The sequence below is a fragment of the Salmo salar genome, chromosome 01 (assembly GCF_965601325.2).
Source record: "Salmo salar chromosome 01, fSalSal1, whole genome shotgun sequence".
NCBI lineage: Eukaryota > Metazoa > Chordata > Actinopteri > Salmoniformes > Salmonidae > Salmo > Salmo salar.
The window spans coordinates 104,247,580-104,270,000 of NC_138291.1; the positions used below are offsets into that span (position 1 = coordinate 104,247,580).

The following is a 22,421-nucleotide window of genomic DNA, read 5'->3' on the forward strand; positions in this document are numbered from 1 at the left end:
TAGAGACTCTTTGTTCTCTGGTGATAGAGACTCTTGGTTCTCTGGTGATAGAGACTCTTGGTTCTCTGGTGATAGAGACTCTTGGTTCTCTGGTGATAGAGACTCTTGGTTCTCTGGTGATAGAGACTCTTGGTTCTCTGGTGATAGAGACTCTTGGTTCTCTGGTGATAGAGACTCTTGGTTCTCTGGTGATAGAGACTCTTGGTTCTCTGGTGATAGAGACTCTTTGTTCTCTGCTGATAGAGACTCTTTGTTCTCTGGTGATAGAGACTCTTGGTTCTCTGGTGATAGAGACTCTTTGTACTCTGGTGATAGAGACTCTTTGTTCTCTGGTGATAAAGACTCTTTGTTCTCTGGTGATAGAGACTCTTTGTTCTCTGGTGATAGAGACTCTGTTCTCTGGTGATAGAGACTCTGTTCTCTGGTGATAGAGACTCTTTGTTCTCTGCTGATAGAGACTCTTTGTTCTCTGCTGATAGAGACTCTTGGTTCTCTGGTGATAGAGACTCTTTGTTCTCTGGTGATAGAGACTCTGTTCTCTGGTGATAGAGACTTTGTTCTCTGGTGATAAAGACTCTTTGTTCTCTGGTGATAGAGACTCTTTGTTCTCTGGTGATAGAGACTCTGTTCTCTGGTGATAAAGACTCTTTGTTCTCTGCTGATAGAGACACTTTGTTCTCTGGTGATTGAGACTCTTTGTTCTCTGCTGATAGAGACTCTGTTCTCTGGTGATAGAGACTCTGTTCTCTGCTGATAGAGACTCTTTGTTCTCTGCTGATAGAGACTCTTTGTTCTCTGCTGATAGAGACTCTTTGTTCTCTGGTGATAGAGACTCTTTGTTCTCTGGTGATAGAGACTCTTTGTTCTCTGGTGATAAAGACTCTTTGTTCTCTGCTGATAGAGACTCTTTGTTCTCTGCTGATAGAGACTCTTTGTTCTCTGGTGATAGAGACTCTGTTCTTTGGTGATAGAGACTCTTTGTTCTCTGCTGATAGAGACTCTTTGTTCTCTGCTGATAGAGACTCTTGGTTCTCTGGTGATAGAGACTCTTTGTTCTCTGCTGATAGAGACTCTGTTCTCTGGTGATAGAGACTCTTTGTTCTCTGCTGATAGAGACTCTTTGTTCTCTGCTGATAGAGACTCTTTGTTCTCTGGTGATAGAGACTCTGTTCTCTGGTGATAGAGACTCTTTGTTCTCTGCTGATAGAGACTCTTTGTTCTCTGGTGATAGAGACTCTTTGTTCTCTGCTGATAGAGACTCTTTGTTCTCTGCTGATAGAGACTCTTTGTTCTCTGGTGATAGAGACTCTTTGTTCTCTGGTGATAGAGACTCTGTTCTCTGGTGATAGAGACTCTTTGTTCTCTGCTGATAGAGACTCTTTGTTCTCTGGTGATAGAGACTCGTTGTTCTCTGCTGATAGAGACTCTTTGTTCTCTGGTGATAGAGACTCTTTGTTCTCTGGTGATAAAGACTCTTTGTTCTCTGGTGATAAAGACTCTTTGTTCTCTGGTGATAGAGACTCTTGGTTCTCTGGTGATAGTTTGATTATCAATGGGGTGTTTACCTCTGGGCCGGGCTCTCCCTTTGGACCTGGTAGTCCTAGACTTCCCTTTAAATCAGTAATGAAAGGAGGGAGAGGAGGGAATGGGAAGAAAAGAGAGAGAGAGAGAGAGAGAGAGAGAGAGAGAGAGAGAGAGAGAGAGAGAGAGAGAGAGACCATTTAAGGTTAGATTTGTTTTTCTCCACAATTACTCCAGGACATGTATTAATAAGTGAGACCCTGAGAAAATCTATTTAGCGTCTGGCTTCAGGAAGGAAACATATCAAACAGGGCAATTCAACCAGACTTTATAGAACTCCCAGTTTATATTTAGTCTAGAAACACACTGTATAACATATTACTTTTTATTCCTCAAATATAATTTCTTTGTGTACTGGGATCCTATTCAATTCCAGGCTGCTCATATATCATGTGTATATATATGTTATTGTATATCATTATGTACTTAACAAACCCAATGTCAAAGGTTATACAGTACTCAGATCAGTGTAGATGAGGCCTTTAAAATGTATTTAATGCTTGTCCTTCATCTGAATACTTATAATGAACTGGTTACCTTGAAACCATGTGGTCCTTGGAGTCCTATTTGTCCCTGAAGAAAAGGATCATACAAACCATTATCATCATCCTGTAAATCCAATGTCTTTACACAAGAGACACACAATAGCACTGGTGTAAAGTGCTTAAGTACTTTTTGGGGGCATCTGTACTTTACTATTTATATTTTGACAACTTTTACTTCACTATATTCCTAAAGAAAATTATTTACTTTTTACTTGATATATTTTTCATGTCACCCAAAAGTACAGGTTACATTTTGAATGCTTAGCAGGACAGGAAAATGGTCCAATTCACCACAAGAGAACATCCCTGGTCATCTCTACTGCCTCTGATCTGGCAGAATAATTAAACACAAATGGTTTGTTAATTATGTTTAATGTTGGAGTGTGACCCTGGCTATTTGTAAATTAAAAAAACATGACAATTGTGCTGTCTGGTTAGCTTAACATAAGGAATTTGAAATTATTTATACTTGTACTTTTATTTTTGATACTTAAGTATGTTTTAAACCAAATACTTCTAGATTTTTACTCAAGTAGTATTTTACTAGGTGACTTTTACTCTATTAAGGCATCTTTACTTTTACTCAAAAATGAAAATGAGGTCCTTTTTCCACCACTGCACAATAGTAACCAATAGTTGGCCCAACTCAGTCAGGTGAGTCACTTTGGAAAAGCTATTACTCTGTTTCTGAATGGCATTCATTCTAAACCATGTAACTATTGTTGAAGTCTATGTCATTCATTCTAAACCATGTAGCTATTGTTGAAGTCTATGTCATTCATTCTAAACCATGTAGCTATTGTTGAAGTCTATGTCATTCATTCTAAACCATGTAGCTATTGTTGAAGTCTATGTCATTCATTCTAAACCATGTAGCTATTGTTGAATTCTATGTCATTCATTCTAAACCATGTAGCTATTGTTGAAGTCTATGTCATTCATTCTAAACCATGTAGCTATTGTTGAAGTCTATGGCATTCATTCTAAACCATGTAACTATTGTTGAAGTCTATGTCATTCATTCTAAACCATGTAGCTATTGTTGAAGTCTATGTCATTCATTCTAAACCATGTAGCTATTGTTGAAGACTAATTTTGATGTGTGGCACGAGAAAGATTGAACTCCTTTGAACTTTGATCCTTTTTTTCATATTTAATTATTTGCCAACAGCTCTTTAAGATATGTTTTTGTATGTATCCCACATGGCAGCCTATTCCCTACATAGTGCACACAAAACCATAGTGCCCACAAAGCTCATCACTAAGCTAAGGACCCTGGGACTAAACACCTCTCTCAGCAACTGGATCCTGGACTTCCTGATGGGCCGCCCCCAGGTGGTAAGGGTAAGCAAAAACACATCTGCCACACTGGGCCCCTCAGGGGTGCGTGCTTAGTCCGTCCTGTACTCCCTGGTTACCCATGACTGCGTGGCCAAGCACGACTCCAACACCATCATTAAGTTTGCTGAAGACACAACAGTGGTAGGCCTGATCACCAACAATGATGAGACAGCTTATAGGGAGGAGACCTGGCAGTGTGGTGCCAGGACAACAACCTCTCCCTCAATTTCAGCAAGACAAAAGAGCTGATCGTGGACTACAGGAGAAGGAGGACCGAACAGGCCCCCATTAACATCGATGGGGCTGTAGTGGAGCGGGTCGAGAGTTTCAAGTTCCTTGGTGTCCACATCACCAACAAACTATCATGGTCCGAACACACCAAGACAGTTCTGAAGAGGGCACGACAACACCTTTTCCCCTCCAGGAGATTGAATAGATTTAGCATGGGTCCCCAGATCCTCAAAATGTTCTACAACTGCACCATCGAGAGAATCCTGACCGGTTGCATCTCTGCCTGGTATGGCAACTGCTCGGCATCTGACCGTAAGGCGCTACAGAGGGTAGTGCGTACGGCCCAGTACATCACTGGGACCAAGCTTCCTGCCATCCAGGCCCTCTATACCAGGTGGTGTCAGAGGAAGGCCCTAAAAATTGTCAAATACTCCAACCACCCTAGTCAGACTGTTCTCTCTGCTATCGCACGGCAAGAGGTACCAGAGCACCAAGTCTAGGTCCAAAAGGCTCCTTAACAGTTTCTACCCCCAAGCCATAAGACTGCTGAACAATTAATCTAATGGCCACCCAGACTATTTACATTGCCCCCACTGTGTTTAGCCTCGTTATTGTTATGCCATTTTCTTGTGTTACTTTTTTGTATTTTTTTTTCACTTTAGTTTATTTAGTAAATGTTTTCTTAACTCTATTTCTTGAACTGCATTGTTGGTTAAGGGCTTGATAGTAAGCATTTCACGGTAAGGCCTGTTGTATTTGGCACACGAGACAAATAAAATTGGATTTGATTTGACACAGAGACAAACTGTTTCTTTGTGCTGTGAACATCAATATATTAGTCTTCATCTGATCTGGACCCATACTCTGGACCCATACTTAAGCGTATCAGAGTAGGAGTGCTGATCTAGGATCAGTTTAGCTGATGAATAATGAAACAGATTAAATGGACAGGGGGAGCAGATTGTTTTTTTTACACGGGCTAATTATATACAAATCCTATGAACACTGTGAGCAGGTTGGTACATATCCTATCCTTACTGGATCACCCATTTCTCCTTTCTGGCCCTTCTCTCCTAATTCAGCCTCCTAAAATAAAATAGAAATAAGGTCATTATGAAATGCGGAACATTTTATATAAAATAACTTTCAAGGTAACACAAAGTATTGAGTTACCAGTCAGAGCACTACTGCCATTATGACTGAATAGAACAGAAGTTAAAGGTAACTACGTAGGATGTTCATACTTACAGAGCCAGTCAGATGTCTCAGTCCATGAGCTGTCATCACCTGGATGGAAAGGACAGACAAGATAGAAGATAGAAAATGAGCTGTCTTCTTCATTGTCACTTATTCGGTAGGTAAAACGTACCACCTAACCTCCCTTATTGAATGCACTCGGCTCGGCACTCGGCTCGGCGCTCGGCACTCGGCTCTGATCAGAACTGGAGTTGGGGTTGTCAAAGTCAAACTAAAGAAGCCTTTTAAGAGAGAAAAGGAGGGAAGGGGTGTTTTCTGTGAAACTAAAGATGAGTGCCTGTCTGTCACTATACCCTCTTCCAGTAAACTAGCACCTCTGCCTGTACGTCCCAAATGACACCCTATTCTCTATTAAGGTGGGGTAAATAGTACCATAGGCCTCTGGTCAAAAGTAGTGCACTATGTAGGGAATAGGATGCCATTTGGAATGTATTTTGAGAGTCAGTTCCGGAATCGACCAATAATTGTTGTGGGGATACAAAGCCCACCTGTGGATCAGTCCTCCAGCGAGGGTATGGATCGTTAAAGGTCAAGAGTGTATCCCAAATGGCTTCCTATTCCCTTTATAGTGCCCCTTGGGCTCTGGTCAAAAGTAGTGCACTATATAGGGAATAGGTTGCCATCTGGGACGCATCCCCACAGTAATGGAAAGTCAACTTTTCAAGCTGTAAAATTACATCTTGAGCGTTCCCATGATATTGTACCACAATTGTAGCCTAGAAACCTGCAATTATGTGTACATATGTTTTGGGTTGGCTTCAAGTTCAACATGTGACATGCTGACCACACCGCTCGCGTCCCGTGCGAGCGGTGTATAAATGTACACATATATGTTATTCAATCATTGCACCCACACTGCTCACGTGCACCAACGAGTGTCTGCGTTGCCAGGCGCTAAAATAGAAGTTGCTTCTATTTGTGGCGCAGAACGCGCTGAAAGTCCTGCCTCTCCCATCTCCTCATTGGTTTATAGAAGCAGATACCCATGTGCCATCTCCTCATTGGTTATACCCACGTGGGTGATTGAAAGACGAACTGAGGTAGGTCGTCGTCATGGTAATACTAGTAGATGCCAATCGCCATATAAAGTTGACCGTTTTATTTGTGGATTAATTGTCGGAGTAGAGGACCTTGTGCATTTCAGGTAAAATAACAACTCAACGTTAAAATCCCAGCACAAATTAGCTAGCAGCTGTAAGCTAACTAAGTAGGACAAATTAGCTAGCAACTGCAAGCTAGCTAGCTAAATTGCCATAAATGTTTAATGCTTTTCGACCTGTCCCCAAATGAATATAATTGGTTCAGAGTTTGTTTTGATATTTCAACCTGCGTGTCGTGATCGCGTTTGGTGTGAGGGGGACAAAATCAATTTGCCCAAGAAGGCACACGATGGCGGCTTGGGTACGGTGTTAGACTGCCTCCTATTCTCCCTATTCGCCTATTGAACAAGTATGTCAATCTATTCCAACCCTGTTCCTTGTCTTCCTGTTCTTCTGTGTCTGTCTGGTTAGTTGTAATACATTTTGTTTTGGCTTTCATTTCAACATCTCAGACTGGCATAAATATCTATTTAAAAGTTGGTCAATTTGTTCTAATCTTTTAGCCTTCTGCTCTTGTTCATAGCCTAGCCTATTATTCTGTGTCTGTCTGGTCAAGGGATACGTGTGGGATATCTGTGGGTCATCGAGGGCCATGCAGTAAAACGATGTCCTGATCTTTCCTGGATGTTGTATAACAAGTTCAGTGTGGAAATCAGCCTTTTAGTGCTTCAAGTTCCAATTATCAGTCTGCCTCCTAAAGCTTGTCAATTTATTCTAATCTTGTCTCTTATATCTGTAGCCTTCAGTCAGAGTCTGGTCAAGGGCCACGTGTGGGCTGTCTATGGGTCATGGAGGGTCACGCATGCCTATAACCCCGCCTGGTGGTTCCTCCTCTGCACTAATGAACAGGAAGGAGGGTAATGGTCTGAACCCTGGTTTCTGCAGAGTCATGGAATTAAACGCTTTATGGCAGAAATGCTCCCCTTGCGTCTCAAATGGCACCCTATTCCCTATATAGTGCACTACTATCGACCAGCGCCCTATGGTACCCTACTATTGACCTGGTGCCATTTGGGATTCACCCATTATCTGTTACTAGGAAGTGGACATATAAACGCTCATTTAATTGTATTTATTTTATGTAACCTTCAATTAACTAGGCAAGTCAGTTAAGAGCAAATGCTGGGCTAATTGTGTGCCGCCCTATGGGACTCCCAATCACGGCCGCTTGTGATACAGCCTGGAATCAAACCAGGGTCTTCAGTGACACCTCGCGCACTGAGATGCAGTGCCTTAGACCGCTGAGATGCAGTGCCTTAGACCGCTGAGATGCAGTGCCTCAGACCGCTGAGATGCAGTGCCTCAGACCGCTGAGATGCAGTGCCTCAGACCGCTGAGATGCAGTGCCTCAGACCACTGAGATGCAGTGCCTTAGACCGCTGAGATGCAGTGCCTTAGACCGCTGAGATGCAGTGCCTCAGACCGCTGAGATGCAGTGCCTCAGACCGCTGAGATGCAGTGCCTCAGACCGCTGAGATGCAGTGCCTTAGACCGCTGAGATGCAGTGCCTCAGACCACTGAGATGCAGTGCCTCAGACCGCTGAGATGCAGTGCCTTAGACCGCTGAGATGCAGTGCCTTAGACCGCTGAGATGCAGTGCCTTAGACCGCTGAGATGCAGTGCCTTAGACCGCTGAGCCACTCGGGAGCCCCCTATTTAAGTGAGATTTGAGCAAAATATTCAAACAGACCCATTTATGAATTGATAAATTACTTTTCTGAATGTCTGAATTCTAAATGAACATACTCCGAAGCCACTAATGTAGACCAGAGAGGATAGATGGATGGAAGCAATGTGGTGACATTTCCCAATCAGCCAATCAGAAATGAAGCTATTAATTAAGCTATTACAATAAAGAGTATATCTACTTATCCAATCCTCTCAGATCTAGTGTGTCTATCAGGAGTGGTGGCTAGGGGGGAATTTGGCATTCGACAATTGACATAGTTGATTTGGCATTCAGAAACTGTTTGGGAGCCACATGATTAATTGATTGACTGAATGTATTTGATAATTATAAGTAGAAGGCTGCCCCAGCCAGAGACATCATCACATGATAACATACTGGACTTTGGGTGTTTCAACCAAACCTCAGAAGACTGTAGGCCTAAAATAGCAACATAATTTACCATTTTAAATCATTTTGCTCCCTTATCGCTTCAATCTTAAAAATCAATTTCAAAATGTAATCCAGTCCAGTTAATTGAGTCTGATTAAGTGGTCCTAATAGAACTTCTTACACAAATAATTGCAAGGAAAGAAAAGGCTTTATAGCCATTAAGGGGGACTCATTACCTGCCGCTGTTAAATTGTAAATGAAACGGTTAAGAACAAGTGGACCTGACTCCAGTTGAGATAAGGGATTCATATTAAATGGCACCCTATTGCCTATTTAAGTGCACCTCTTTGGACCAGGGTCCATAGGGAACCATTTGGGACACAATCAGTGAAAGAAATCAGTAGTTGGAGCATGCATGTTACAAAAGTAGTGCACTATGTAGGGAATGGGGAGCCATTTGGGAGGCAGACAGAGTGAAATAAAGTAGTAATTGGAGAATGAGTTCATTAGTGTAGAGGGAATATTTGTTCAGCGTGCGGTGATGTGACGTTGGCTCGTTGCCACTTGGATCAGCGGCTAAATAAGAAACCAGGAGTTGAATTATGAAGAAGGACAGATCTCAGAGGAGTCTGGGAATAGTCTGTTGTTCCCATTATTATTACCTGTCTGGATCGTCTACCAAAGGTATACCTGTCCATTGTGGTCACATGCTAGCCTTTTTATATACTGTGTTGACATGCACCAGTAAAGGTATGGCCCATTACAATTACACAGTTAGTTAATGTACGTGTAGATTCAGGATTGTCTTTGAGAGATCAGAGGAGACAGAGCATGGATTGCAGGTACTCTCAGATCTGAAAAACATGTAGCCCAATCATTGGGAATGTGGAGCAGGAATAATGTACTGAACCAACACCTATTGTAGAGTCCAGGCTAGTCTTGTTTACACCCCTCAGGTACTCCTCTCTCCAATAACTCAAACATAAACTACAGTACAGAACTTTGAAACAGTCTCTTGGATAATATTAGTTTATGTCTCAGTTCTAAACAGTCACAGGAAATATTAACGCCACAACAATGAATTCCTCACCGGTCCCGGTGGTCCTCTTAGGCCTTCTTCCCCCTGATAAGAGAATACACAGAGAACATAGAGAAACCACAGGATGTGATACTGTACAGACATGCTTAAAAACCTCAGGATGATATTGATCTATTCTTTAGGAAGAATCCAGAAGCCCTGGTTTACAGCGGATAGTGAAATGCTAGTGTAACATCTGCTCCTACCTCCTCTCTCATTGGTTCAGTCATAACCAACAGTAGCATTCATTCAAAGACTATTTACATCTACTTAATGACAACCGCTTTCAGTTGATTGGGTTAGGGGGGTTGGTACACTGATGTACTGTAGTGGGTTAAACAAGGACGCCTCTGGGATGAAACAACAGAAGGTGAGTCACATGGTGTGTGTGTGTGTGTGTGACAATTAATAATGATGAAATATCGTTATAAGAGAGTTAATTTGCAGCCAGATTTAGACTTAAATGAATGCAGGAAAGATAAATAGATCAGGGGGAATCAGACTGGAGCTTCACACACACACACACACACACACACACACACACACACACACACACACACACACACACACACACACACACACACACACACACACACACACACACACACACACACACACACACACACACACACACCATGTGATGTGACTCACCTTTTGTCCTTTCATCCCAGAGGCTCCGTCTCCACCTGGCTGACCCTGAGGGAGAAGGCCAAAGGTCAAAGGTTAGAGTTCACGGTTAATGACAGCCACTTTAAATGTCACCACAAGGATGTGTCGGAAGAGTGTGTGCTGTGTGTGTGTATTACACACCGGATCTCCTTGAGCTCCTTTGTCTCCTGGGACGCCAGAGTCACCCTTCACCCCCTGGATGAGAACAGATAGAGAGAGTGAGAGAGAGGGAGAGGGAGTGAGTGAGTGAGAGAGGAGAGAGAGAGAGAGAGAGAGAGAGAGAGAGAGAGAGAGAGAGAGAGAGTGAGTGAGAGAGTGAGTGAGTGAGAGAGAGGAGTGAGTGAGAGAGGGAGAGAGAGAGGGAGAGAGAGAGAGAGGGAGAGAGAGAGGGAGAGAGAGAGTGTATGTATGTGAACATACAAGACCAACATGATTGACAGCAGAGAGAAGAGACGAGAGTGTTGTGTGTGTGACTGTGTATGTGCGTGTGAGTGTGAACATGACCCCTATAAATGTCCTAAGGATCGTACAGTACATGCTTATAACCAGCAACACGTCATGTTGTCTGTATCATTGTAGATGCTGTGTCTATGGGTCTACTGAGAGAATGGACTATACAGCCCTGTTGCACTGCAGCAGCTTTCCACACTGAACCAACCAGGTCCTGATCTAATCATTCTCCTCTCCACCAATAGATGGCACTTGATGACAACAGATCAAGTCTTCAGCTCTCGTCTTTTATACAGCAGTCTTTTCTCTCTCCAATGTGTGGATAAGGACCGTACAGTCTGCCAATACCACCCAGTGAGTGTGAGTGGACTCAGGCTTATTCACAAGGCACATAAATGATGGGTGGGCGTCTGCTCTCTTCAGAGGTCCATTATATCTGTAAAATAGGGACCTTGTAGCAGTAAGGACAGGAAATCAGCAGAAGGCAAGGGTAGTTAAAGTGCTCAACTCCACTGTGTCCGCCTGCCAGATGGGCAAAGAACCTTGGCGTGACCCTGGACAACACCGTGTCATTCTCTGAAAACATCAACGCAGTGACCCCCGCAGGTTCATGCCCAAAACATCCATAGAGTATGACCTCACACAGGAAGCAGCACAGGTCCTAATTCATTTACTTGTCCTAATTCAGGTACTTGTCCTAATGCATTTACTTGTCCTAATTCAGCTACTTGTCCTAAATCAGGGACTTGACCTAATTCAGATTCTTGTCCTAATTCAGGCACTTGTCCTAATTCAGTCACTTGTCCTAATTCAGATACTTGTCCTAATTCAGGCATCACCCATCTAGACTACTGCTACTCTCTGTTGGCTGAGCTCCATCAAACCCCTGCAACTTATCCAAAAACTTGAAGTATGGTTCATTATTGTTTTATTCTATATACACTGCTCAAAAAAATAAAGGGAACACTTAAAACAACACAATGTAACTCCAAGTCAATCACACTTCTGTGAAATCAAACTGTCCACTTAGGAAGCAACACTGATTGACAATAAATTTCACATGCTGTTGTGCAAATGGAATAGACAACAGGTGGAAATTATAGGCAATTAGCAAGACACCCCCAATAAAGGAGTGGTTCTGCAGGTGGGGACCACAGACCACTTCTCAGTTCCTATGCTTCCAAGCTGATGTTTTGGTCACTTTTGAATGCTGGCGGTGCTTTCACTCTAGTGGTAGCATGAGACGGAGTCTACAACCCACACAAGTGGCTCAGGTAGTGCAGCTCATCCAGGATGGCACATCAATGCGAGCTGTGGCAAGAAGGTTTGCTGTGTCTGTCAGCGTAGTGTCCAGAGCATGGAGGCGCTACCAGGAGACAGGCCAGTACATCAGGAGACGTGGAGGAGGCCGTAGGAGGGCAACAACCCAGCAGCAGGACCGCTACCTCCGCCTTTGTGCAAGGAGGAGCAGGAGGAGCACTGCCAGAGCCCTGCAAAATGACCTCCAGCAGGCCACAAATGTACATGTGTCTGCTCAAACGGTCAGAAACAGACTCCATGAGGGTGGTATGAGGGCCCGACGTCCACAGGTGGGGGTTGTGCTTACAGCCCAACACCGTGCAGGACGTGTGGCATTTGCCAGAGAACACCAAGATTGGCAAATTCGCCACTGGCGCCCTGTGCTCTTCACAGATGAAAGCAGGTTCACACTGAGCACGTGACAGACATGACAGAGTCTGGAGACGCCGTGGAGAACGTTCTGCTGCCTGCAACATCCTCCAGCATGACCGGTTTGGCGGTGGGTCAGTCATGGTGTGGGGTGGCATTTCTTTGGGGGGCCGCACAGCCCTCCATGTGCTCGCCAGAGGTAGCCTGACTGCTATTAGGTACCGAGATGAGATCCTCAGACCCCTTGTGAGACCATATTCTGGTGCGGTTGGCCCTGGGTTCCTCCTAATGCAAGACAATGCTAGACCTCATGTGGCTGGAGTGTGTCAGCAGTTCCTGCAAGAGGAAGGCATTGATGCTATGGACTGGCCCGCCCGTTCCCCAGACCTGAATCCATCCATCCACCAACGCCACGTTGCACCACAGACTGTCCAGGAGTCCAGGTCTGGGAGGAGATCCCTCAGGAGACCATCCGCCACCTCATCAGGAGCATGCCCAGGCGTTGTAGGGAGGTCATACAGGCACGTGGAGGTCACACACACTACTGAGCCTCATTTTGACTTGTTTTAAGGACATTACATCAAAGTTGGATCAGCCTGTAGTGTGGTTTTCCACTTTATTTTGAGTGTGACTCCAAATCCAGACCTCCATGGGTTGATAAATTAGATTTCCATTGATTATTTTTGTGTGATTTTGTTGTCAGCACTTTCAACTATGTAAAGAAAAAAGTATTTAATAAGATTATTTCTTTCATTCAGATCTAGGATGTGTTGTTTAAGTGTTCCCTTTATTTTTTTGAGCAGTATATTTGAGTAGGAACATTGTTTAATTAGCTCACCTGCTACAACAAAATATATGGGCTTGTTCTCAAGACAGCCTGGGGTAGCTCCCCCAAACCCACACTTTGTTGAGAGAGATAACAGCCTGCCACACAGCAACAGCCACACACATAGAACTGAGTGCATCCCAAATGGCACCCTGTTTCCTATGGGCCCGGGTCAAAAGAAGTGCACTATATAGGGGATAGGGTGCCATTTGGGATGCAAATATTTTCTGTCCCCAAACAGACGTAAAAGGAGCAGCTACATTTGGACTGGGGCTGTGTGAAATGTAACTGTGTACGGATTCCCAGACTCCCCTTTCACTTTCAACAACACTTCACCTGTTTTCTTCACCCCTCTTTCCTCCCCCAGCATAGAGTCTTCTGGACCAATCAGGGCAACTTTGAACATTTTGATGGTTAGCCTGTGTGTGTGTGCGTGCGTGCGTCCGTGCGTGTGTCTGTCTGTCTGTCTGTCTGTCTGTCTGTCTGTCTGTCTGTCTGTCTGTCTGTCTGTCTGTCTGTCTGTCTGTCTGTCTGTCTGTCTGTCTGTCTGTCTGTCTGTCTGTCTGTCTGTCTGTCTCAGGGGACAGGTTACAGATGTCTGTCTCAGCACCCTCTTCCTTAACAGCACATCCATTAAATAGATAAAGAGAAGATCCATACCAGAGCTTCCAGCAGGCACAAGACAAAGTCATGTCTGTCTCTGTGTCTCTGTCTCTGTGACTCTGTGTCTCTGTCTCTGTGTCTGTGTCTGTGTCTGTCTCTGTGTCTCTATCTCTGTCTCTGTGTCTGTGTCTGTCTCTGTGTCTCTATCTCTGTCTCTCTGTCTCTCTGTCTCTGTGTCTGTGTCTGTGTCTGTGTCTGTGTCTCTGTGTCTCTGTGTCTCTGTGTCTATCTCTCTGTGTCTGTGTCTGTGTGTCTGTCTCTCTGTCTGTGTCTGTCTCTCTGTGTCTATCTCTCTGTGTCTGTGTGTCTGTGTCTGTGTGTCTCTCTGTCTGTGTCTGTCTCTGTCTGTGTCTCTGTGTCTATCTCTCTGTGTCTGTGTCTGTGTCTATCTCTCTGTGTCTGTGTCTGTGTCTGTCTCTCTGTGTCTGTGTCTGTCTGTCTCTCTGTCTGTGAGCTATTAACTATTAACAAGCAGACGATTGCCATACATGAACAGATGGACTGGCCTATTCATATATTAGAGGGGAGAAGCCTCTGTGGATAAATTGATTGTGAACATTAATTGACTTGTGAAAAGTTTAAACTGTATGAATGTTATTAATGCAAAATAAAAGAAACATATAACCTCACCATATATTTTATCGATTCAGGCCTCTCTTGTAAAATAGATTTGATCTCAATGAGAATAACTTGTATAAATAAAGGTTACATGGCAATACAAAGGTGTTGTTTTACTGCCACAGCAGTCGTAACCATCCATAAGGCCTTATCCCAGAATACCTGTGTTTGATGTCTCTTCCCATAGTGTTAAATGAACAGTAAAGTGGAACCCAGCAGTGCACAAGGCAGGGAGGGGACCAGCACAAATGGAGACTACTGTCTAGGTGTAGCTCTGAGGGGCTACATGTTGACTTTGAGCTAATCATTAAACAGCAATTAAATATCTCTCCCTCTCTCTCGCTCTCCCTCCTTCTCCCTCCCTCTCAATCTCTCTCCCTCTCCTTCTTCTCTCTCTACCTCTCTCTCTCCCCCTCCTTCTCTCTCTCTCTACCTCTCCCTCTCTCCTTCCCTTTATTTTGACCTCTTTCCCCCTCTTTGTCTCCATCTATCCATCTCTCTCTCTCCCTCCTTGTCTCTCTCTTTCCTCCTCTCTCTTTCCTCCTCTTCTTCTTTCTCTCCACCTCCCACCCACCCTCTCTCTCGCTCTCTCTCTCTCTCCTCGTCTCCCTCCTCCTCCCTTTCTTTCTCTCCACCTCCCACCCTCTCTCTCCCTCCTTGTATCTCTTCTCCCTTTGCCTTCAGCCTCTGCAGTGCTCAGTCTGCCCCTGTTTGGTCTGTCTGTCAGTGGGAGAGAGATGCTGTTATGGAGATGTGATTCATGGAGTACTCTACCTATCCCCCCACACTGTGCAACCCACACACACAAACAAACACACACACACACACACTGAGCATGCCGGCACACACACAAACTGAGCACGCTACAGACTTCACTAAGGGAGAGGGAGAGAGGACTCCAATCACAGAGAGACATATGTTAGGCAAGCTACAATTTAGAGAAGCAGAACTCTCATCTTCTGTCTAGAGCTCTAGTAGTGAAAGGAGGGAGGGATTGAGTGAGTCAGTGAGTGGTGTTGAGTGTTGTTCACAATGAAGCTACCTTATTATCAGATAGGACTATTACCTTCTACCTTATTATCAGATAGGACTATTACCTTCTACCTTATTATCAGATAGGACTATTACCTTCTACCTTATTATCAGATAGGACTATTACCTTCTACCTTATTATCAGATAGGGCTATTAGATAGGACTATTACCTTCTACCTTATTATCAGATAGGACTATTACCTTCTACCTTATTATCAGATAGGACTATTACCTTCTACCTTATTATCAGATAGGACTATTACCTTCTACCTTATTATCAGATAGGGCTATTAGATAGGACTATTACCTTCTACCTTATTATCAGATAGGACTATTACCTTCTACCTTCTTATAGAATAGGGCTATTAGATAGGACTATTACCTTCTACCTTATTATCAGATAGGGCTATTACCTTCTACCTTACTATAGGATAGGGCTATTACCTTCTACCTTATTATCAGATCATTATTACCTTTTGGATGTGTGTCAACCCTACTGGATGTGTGTCAAACCTATTGGATTTGTGTCAAGCCTACTGGATGTGTATGAAGCCTACTGGATGTGTGTCAGTCCTACTGGATGTGTGTGAAGCCTACTGGATGTGTGCCAGTCCTACTGGATGTGTGTCAATCCTACGGGATGTGTGTCAAGCCTACTGGATGTTTGTAAGTGTGTCAAGCCTACTGGATGTGTGTCAATTCTACGGGATGTGTGTCAAGCCTACTGGATGTTTGTAAGTGTGTCAAGCCTACTGGATGTGTGTCAATTCTACTGGATGTGTGTCAGCCCTACTGGATGTGTGTCTATCCTACTGGATGTGAGTCAGCCCTACTGGATGTGTGTCAGCCCTTTTGGATGTGTGTCAACCTTACTGGATGTGTGTCCATCCTACAGGATGTGTGTCAAATCTACTGGACTCACACACACACAACACGCTCGCCTCTTCTCTCTGCTGTCAATCATGTTGTACTTGTCTTGTATATGTCTCTCTCTCTCTCTCTCTCTCTCTCTCTCTCTCTCTCTCTCTCTCTCTCTCTCTCTCTCTCTCTCTCTCTCTCTCTCTCTCTCTCTCTCTCTCTCACTCTCACTCTCACTCACTCACTCACTCACTCACTCACTCACTCACTCACTCACTCACTCACTCACTCACTCACTCACTCACTCACTCACTCACACACTCACACACACACACACACACACACACACACACACACACACACACACACACACACACACACACACACACACGTCAAAACTTGTCCCATCCTTTCCTCTTAAATAAACACCCTGCCACAACACTATCCCTGGTGCCTTCAGACACACAGCCACAACACTATCCCGGTGCCTTCAGACACAACACTATCCCTGGTGCCTTCAGACACAACACTATCCCTGGTGCCTTCAGACACAACACTATCCCTGGTGCCTTCAGACACACAGCCACAACACTATCCCGGTGCCTTCAGACACAACACTATCCCTGGTGCCTTCAGACACACAGCCACAACACTATCCCGGTGCCTTCAGACACAACACTATCCCTGGTGCCTTCAGACACACAGCCACAACACTATCCCGGTGCCTTCAGACACAACACTATCCCTGGTGCCTTCAGACACAACACTATCCCTGGTGCCTTCAGACACACAGCCACAACACTATCCCGGTGCCTTCAGACACAACACTATCCCTGGTGCCTTCAGACACAACACTATCCCTGGTGCCTTCAGACACACTGCCACAACACTATCCCTGGGTGCCTTCAGTGTGACAGAATGGTGTTGAATGTTTAATTCAACAGAAACGGTACTGAACGACCCGTTGAAGAACGGTGTGATTATGGTGGCCCACAGGGAGATTGTATGGTGTGTGCTGCAGTTTGAGTATTTTCCATTCCGGTACCATCCCACTATTCCCATTCAAACCAGGAATGGTATTTAAAAGTATACACACCCCTACGTATGTATGTGGACAGTGAAGCTAATATCTTAAATACGGCTTTATACTCCAACATTTTGGTTTGAGATCAAGTCTGGCTGAGGCACGCAGTACCGTCAACTTAGACGTGTAGAGACAAGCCGAGAGAAATGGTTCTCTGTCCAGGAGCAACACAATACAAGTTTATCCAGCCAGCTGGTCAGCCACCATTCTCTTTTCTCAGGGCACAGGAGCCATTAAAAACCTTCTAGGCGAGGCCAACATCAACATCAACACAGACCACTGGACCAATACAACATGATCAACACAGCCGCTTTGTTCAAGAGGTTGTCCCACTGCCTCCGACTGACCCGGTACACAACAGTTTCCTTCCTGATATGGTCACCGGAACAAGTGGACAAGTGGAGGGAGGTGGGTGTGTTTGTTACCGGGGCTGTAGGAGGGCCTCATTGTGACTCTTCCTTTCTCGATTTCTTTCCCCCCCCCCGTCTCTCACTCTCTCACATGCCTCGTGGTTAGCTACAACACCCGGGGGTTCCATGAAAATGACTGCAGGCCTTTTGCTAAAGCACTGTAGGTAATGGCCATCTGTCTGTGATGAGAAGGAGCACTGAGTCACACTGAGAGACAAGCAGCAGGAGGTAGAGGAAGAGAGGCAGGAGGGAGGCTGTCTGTGTGCGTGTGCGCGCGCATTTGTGTGTCCGTGAGGGTGTGCATGTGCATATCAGTGAGGGCGTTATTTAATATGCACAGCACCACTATTGGTTGAGAGACGCCAGTCCTCCCTGTCTCCATAGTCACTCACAAATCATGTTGAAACAGTAGTCCCAAATGACACCCTATCCCCTATAAAGTGCACTACATCACATGACAGGGGTACTCTCAGGACACTGAGGCTAGCTGGTACATCACATGACAGGGGTACTAGCAGGACACTGAGGCTAGCGGGTACATCACATGACATGGGTACTAGCAGGACACTGAGGCTAGCTGGTACGTCACATGACAGGGGTACTAGCAGGACACTGAGGCTAGCTGGTACATCACATGACATGGGTACTAGCAGGACACTGAGGCTAGCTGGTACATCACATGACATGGACACTATCAGGACAATGAGGCAAGCTGGTACATCACATGACATGGGTACTAGCAGGACACTGAGGCTAGCTGGTACATCACATGACAGGGGTACTAGCAGGACACTGAGGCTAGCTGGTACATCACATGACAGGGTACTATCAGGACACTGAGGCAAGCTGGTACATCACATGACAGGGGTACTATCAGGACAATGAGGCTAGCTAGTACGTCACATGACAGGGGTACTATCAGGACAATGAGGCAAGCTGGTACATCACATGACAGGGGTACAATCAGGACAATGAGGCTAGCTAGTATGTCACATGACAGGGGTACAATCAGGACAATGAGGCTAGCTAGTACGTCACATGACAGGGGTACAATCAGGACAATGAGGCTAGCTAGTACGTCACATCACAGGGGTACAATCAGGACACTGACATTTAGAAATGTCACATTCACACCTCCTCTTTCTCTTCCTCTTCCTCCTTGTCCTCCCTTTTTCCTACGATGTTGTGTCCTATAACTATGTGGGTACGTCTGATATTGCACATTATATAGGCTCTGGTCCAAAGTAGTGCACTAAATAGGCAATAGGGTGCCATTTGTGAGGCCTAATGAGTTATTAAGGTGTCAGAGAGTACAGAAAGAAATGTGGGGGAACCGTAACGGTCAGCAGCTGAAGTGATGCTAAAGATAATTGAACCTATTGAGCATGGCGGTGACAGTGACGGAAGAGGAGCACCATCTTCCTGTCTATCTGGTTTGAATTCTCATTATCACAAGTTTAATCAGAGCGTCAGTGTATGAAAATAAAATAAAATAACAGAATCAGTTGGTTACTAGAAGGCAGCAGGAAGCAGTAGAGTGTAAATTAGAAATGTTCATTAGGGCAGCTGTAGCAAAACATTTTACAACATTTTAACAGGAAAAATTCAAACAAGGGATTTTTATTCGAAGGCGCTAATTTCCTGTTGAGAGTAAGAAAAGTAGAATAAACGAGGTGACTAAATATGTCTAAATATGGTTGTGCATCAGCATTGTTCCAATTTTTATATCAGCCACTGACATTCACTTAATTAGCACATCAGCTAACATTTTATAGATTGCTAGTCAAGTTGGTCTAGTCAGCAGTGTTGGGGAGTAGTGAACTACATTTAGTTCAACTAGTAATGTAATTACATTTTGCAGTAGCTTGGTGGTAGTTGAACTATATCAAATCTTGGTAGTGTTTTCAATAGTTCTGTCACATCCTGACCAGCAGAGGGAGCAATTGGATTAGTTTTGGTCAGGATGTGGCAGGGTTTTTGTGTGTGTGTGAATGGTTGTGTTGGTGATTAGGACTCCCAATTGAAGGCAGGTGTGTTGAGTTGCCTTTGATTGGGAGTCCTATATAGGAGTGTGTGTTTTTCTTTGGGGTTGTGGGTAATTGTTTCTTGTTTAGTGTGGTTGCACCTGACAGGACTGTTGGCTGTCAGTTTCCTTGTTTTTGTTCTTGTATAGTGTTCGTTCTAATTAAATTGAAGGATGAATACTAACTCTGCTGCATTTTGGTACATTTCTGAAGACAGCTGTGACAAGTTCATTATGTTTTTCACTTGTAGTAGTGTAGCTAACTACTAGAACGAAACAATACTTTTTTTTGGTAAAATAAAATATAGTTGAAGTAAGTAAGAACGTCCTTTCTTTTTCGGTATCAGACCTGCCTAATTCTCACTTTTTGTGTTTAATAGGCTAAATTACACATTCGGTTAACATCTGACTCCAGAGTGATCTGTTCTGGCAATTTGTAGTCTATGACGTTTTAGAGTTAGATGATAATTCTTCATGGAGTAGTTTGGGTGTAGTGAACTACTTTTTTTCTAAGTAACTTTAGTTAAGTAAACTATATTTTTCATAAGGGTAGCTTTAGTTTAGTAAACTATATTTTTCATAAGGGTAGCTTTAGTTTAGTAAACTATATTTTTTATAAGGGTAGTGCTGCGTCGATAGTATTGAATACCCTGATACCCATGCCTCAGAGATGAGTCTCAATTAGGACTACTATGGATCTCTCCTACAGAGGAGTCTCAATTAGGACTACTGTGGATCTCTTCTACAGAGGAGTCTCAATTAAGACTACTGTGGATCTCTTCTACAGAGGAGTCTCAATTAAGACTACTGTGGATCTCTTCTACAGAGGAGTCTCAATTAAGACTACTGTGGATCTCTTCTACAGAGGAGTCTCAATTAAGACTACTGTGGATCTCTTCTACAGAGGAGTCTCAATTAGGACTACTGTGGATCTCTCCTACAGAGGAGTCTCAATTAGGACTACTGTGGATCTCTTCTACAGAGGAGTCTCAATTAAGACTACTGTGGATCTCTTCTACAGAGGAGTCTCAATTAAGACTACTGTGGATCTCTTCTACAGAGGAGTCTCAATTAGGACTACTGTGGATCTCTCCTACAGAGGAGTCTCAATTAGGACTACTGTGGATCTCTTCTACAGAGGAGTCTCAATTAAGACTACTGTGGATCTCTTCTACAGAGGAGTCTCAATTAGGACTACTGTGGATCTCTCCTACAGAGGAGTCTCAATTAGGACTACTGTGGATCTCTTCTACAGAGGAGTCTCAATTAAGACTACTGTGGATCTCTTCTACAGAGGAGTCTCAATTAGGACTACTGTGGATCTCTCCTACAGAGGAGTCTCAATTAGGACTACTGTGGATCTCTCCTACAGATGAAGGAGACCTGAATATATTTGGTTCTTTGTGAGATACATGCAGGTGAGAGTTAAAGAGAGCTCCTGGTTGAATGATTGATCTTTCGACATGAGGCAGCAGTGTGTGTTTAGTGGGAGTAAACATTGATTGACAGGCATGTGCAGTATGTATACCATACAGGAGGACTGTCTGCAAGTAAGCATTTAATTGGATGATGTATACCATGCATATCCCGTACAACTTCAAACTGAAACGGTCTGTGACAGTGGCAAACAGAAGGAAGGAAGAAATAAAGGTAGGAAGGAATGCAGCAGCAGCAGCATCAGTACTTACAGGTAGGCCTCTGGGTCCAGGTTCCCCTGTCTTCCCTCGACGACCCTGTAACACACACAGAGAGAAGAGAGGAAGTGAGACAGGTGTCAGATGGAGAACATGAACTAGAAGTTCACACAAGTGTCAGCTGGGCTGTGTCTACATACACACTAATACCAAAGGGGGAGGAGAGAGAGAGAGAGAGTGAGAGAGAGAGAGAGAGACAGAGAGAGAGAGAGAGAGAGAGAGAGAGAGAGAGAGAGAGAGAGAGAGACAGAGAGAGAGAGAGAGAGAGAGAGAGAGAGAGAGAGAGAGAGAGAGAGAGAGAGAGAGAGAGAGATGTCAGACAAGGAGCAACAAGTTCCCACCAGTGGCATCTGGATCTACTACACATTGCCAACAGTCAGGCTAGGGGGCTAGCCAGCTAGCTGCTCCTGTCTGGCTGAGTCCCAAATGTACCCCTATTCCTTATATAGTGCACTACTTTTGACCAGAGACTTATGGGTCCTGGTCGAAAGTACAGCACTAATTAGGGAAAAGGCTGCCGTTTGGGACACATCCTGCCTGTCTGTCGGGCACTGTAGTTAATTAGCTTTAAATGAACATGAAGAAAACAGCTTAATTGCTCTCTCCCTGTGTGGTACACTAGTCTTTGTTCCCCCCTATGGTTTATCACCCTGCTACCCAGCTGTGTGTGTCCCTGGCCACATCAATCAAACCAGCCAGTAGTGACTACAAGCCCAGGCCAAGAGCATGGTTGGGGGTCCTTCACCAGGATGAGGTCACAGTGGACCAATCACGTACATACAGTATCATGTTGTTATGATGGGTTTTCTGATTTCTGATTGGATTATAATGTTACCCAAGACCTTCATAATCACAACTCAATTAATATTTTTTGCAACAGCATATTTATGAAACGTATTTATTAGACTGTTAGTCATTGGCTCAGAACAGGTTGGCTTGATGTCCAGCTTTTTTAGTGTTAAACATGTTTATGATTTGTTTTCTGATTGGTTAAAATGTGTGGGTTATTCTCAGTGTGAAATGCCTTTGAACATGGCCTTAGCTGTGGTAAATTCACAATATACTATACACTACATACCATAATTACATATGGTGGTATAGCTGACAATATACCACACGACATATCAAGCCTTATTGCTTAATTTAGAGCTTCTATTGAGAGTATTTGAATAACTTTGTACTGTAAAACTGCTGTGACTGTGTTTCTGGAAGACTAGACATCTTTAATGAGAT

The 22,421-nt window shown here is 44.1% G+C and overlaps 1 protein-coding gene across 5 annotated transcripts in view; it reads right to left on the bottom strand.

Annotated features, from left to right (window-relative positions):
• The window catches only part of col19a1 (collagen, type XIX, alpha 1), a 260,397-nt gene that overhangs the window by 94,287 nt on the left and 143,689 nt on the right, over positions 1-22,421 (bottom strand). For all 5 annotated transcript variants that reach the window (XM_082978540.1, XM_082978539.1, XM_082978535.1 and 2 more), the window contains 8 exons: positions 21,183-21,227; positions 10,003-10,056; positions 9,844-9,888; positions 9,205-9,237; positions 4,947-4,985; positions 4,737-4,784; positions 2,119-2,154; positions 1,566-1,610 (listed from right to left, as the gene is read on the bottom strand). In XM_082978540.1, the coding sequence (XP_082834666.1) occupies positions 1,566-1,610; positions 2,119-2,154; positions 4,737-4,784; positions 4,947-4,985; positions 9,205-9,237; positions 9,844-9,888; positions 10,003-10,056; positions 21,183-21,227 (345 nt within the window). The remainder of the gene's footprint in view (positions 1-1,565; positions 1,611-2,118; positions 2,155-4,736; positions 4,785-4,946; positions 4,986-9,204; positions 9,238-9,843; positions 9,889-10,002; positions 10,057-21,182; positions 21,228-22,421) is intronic.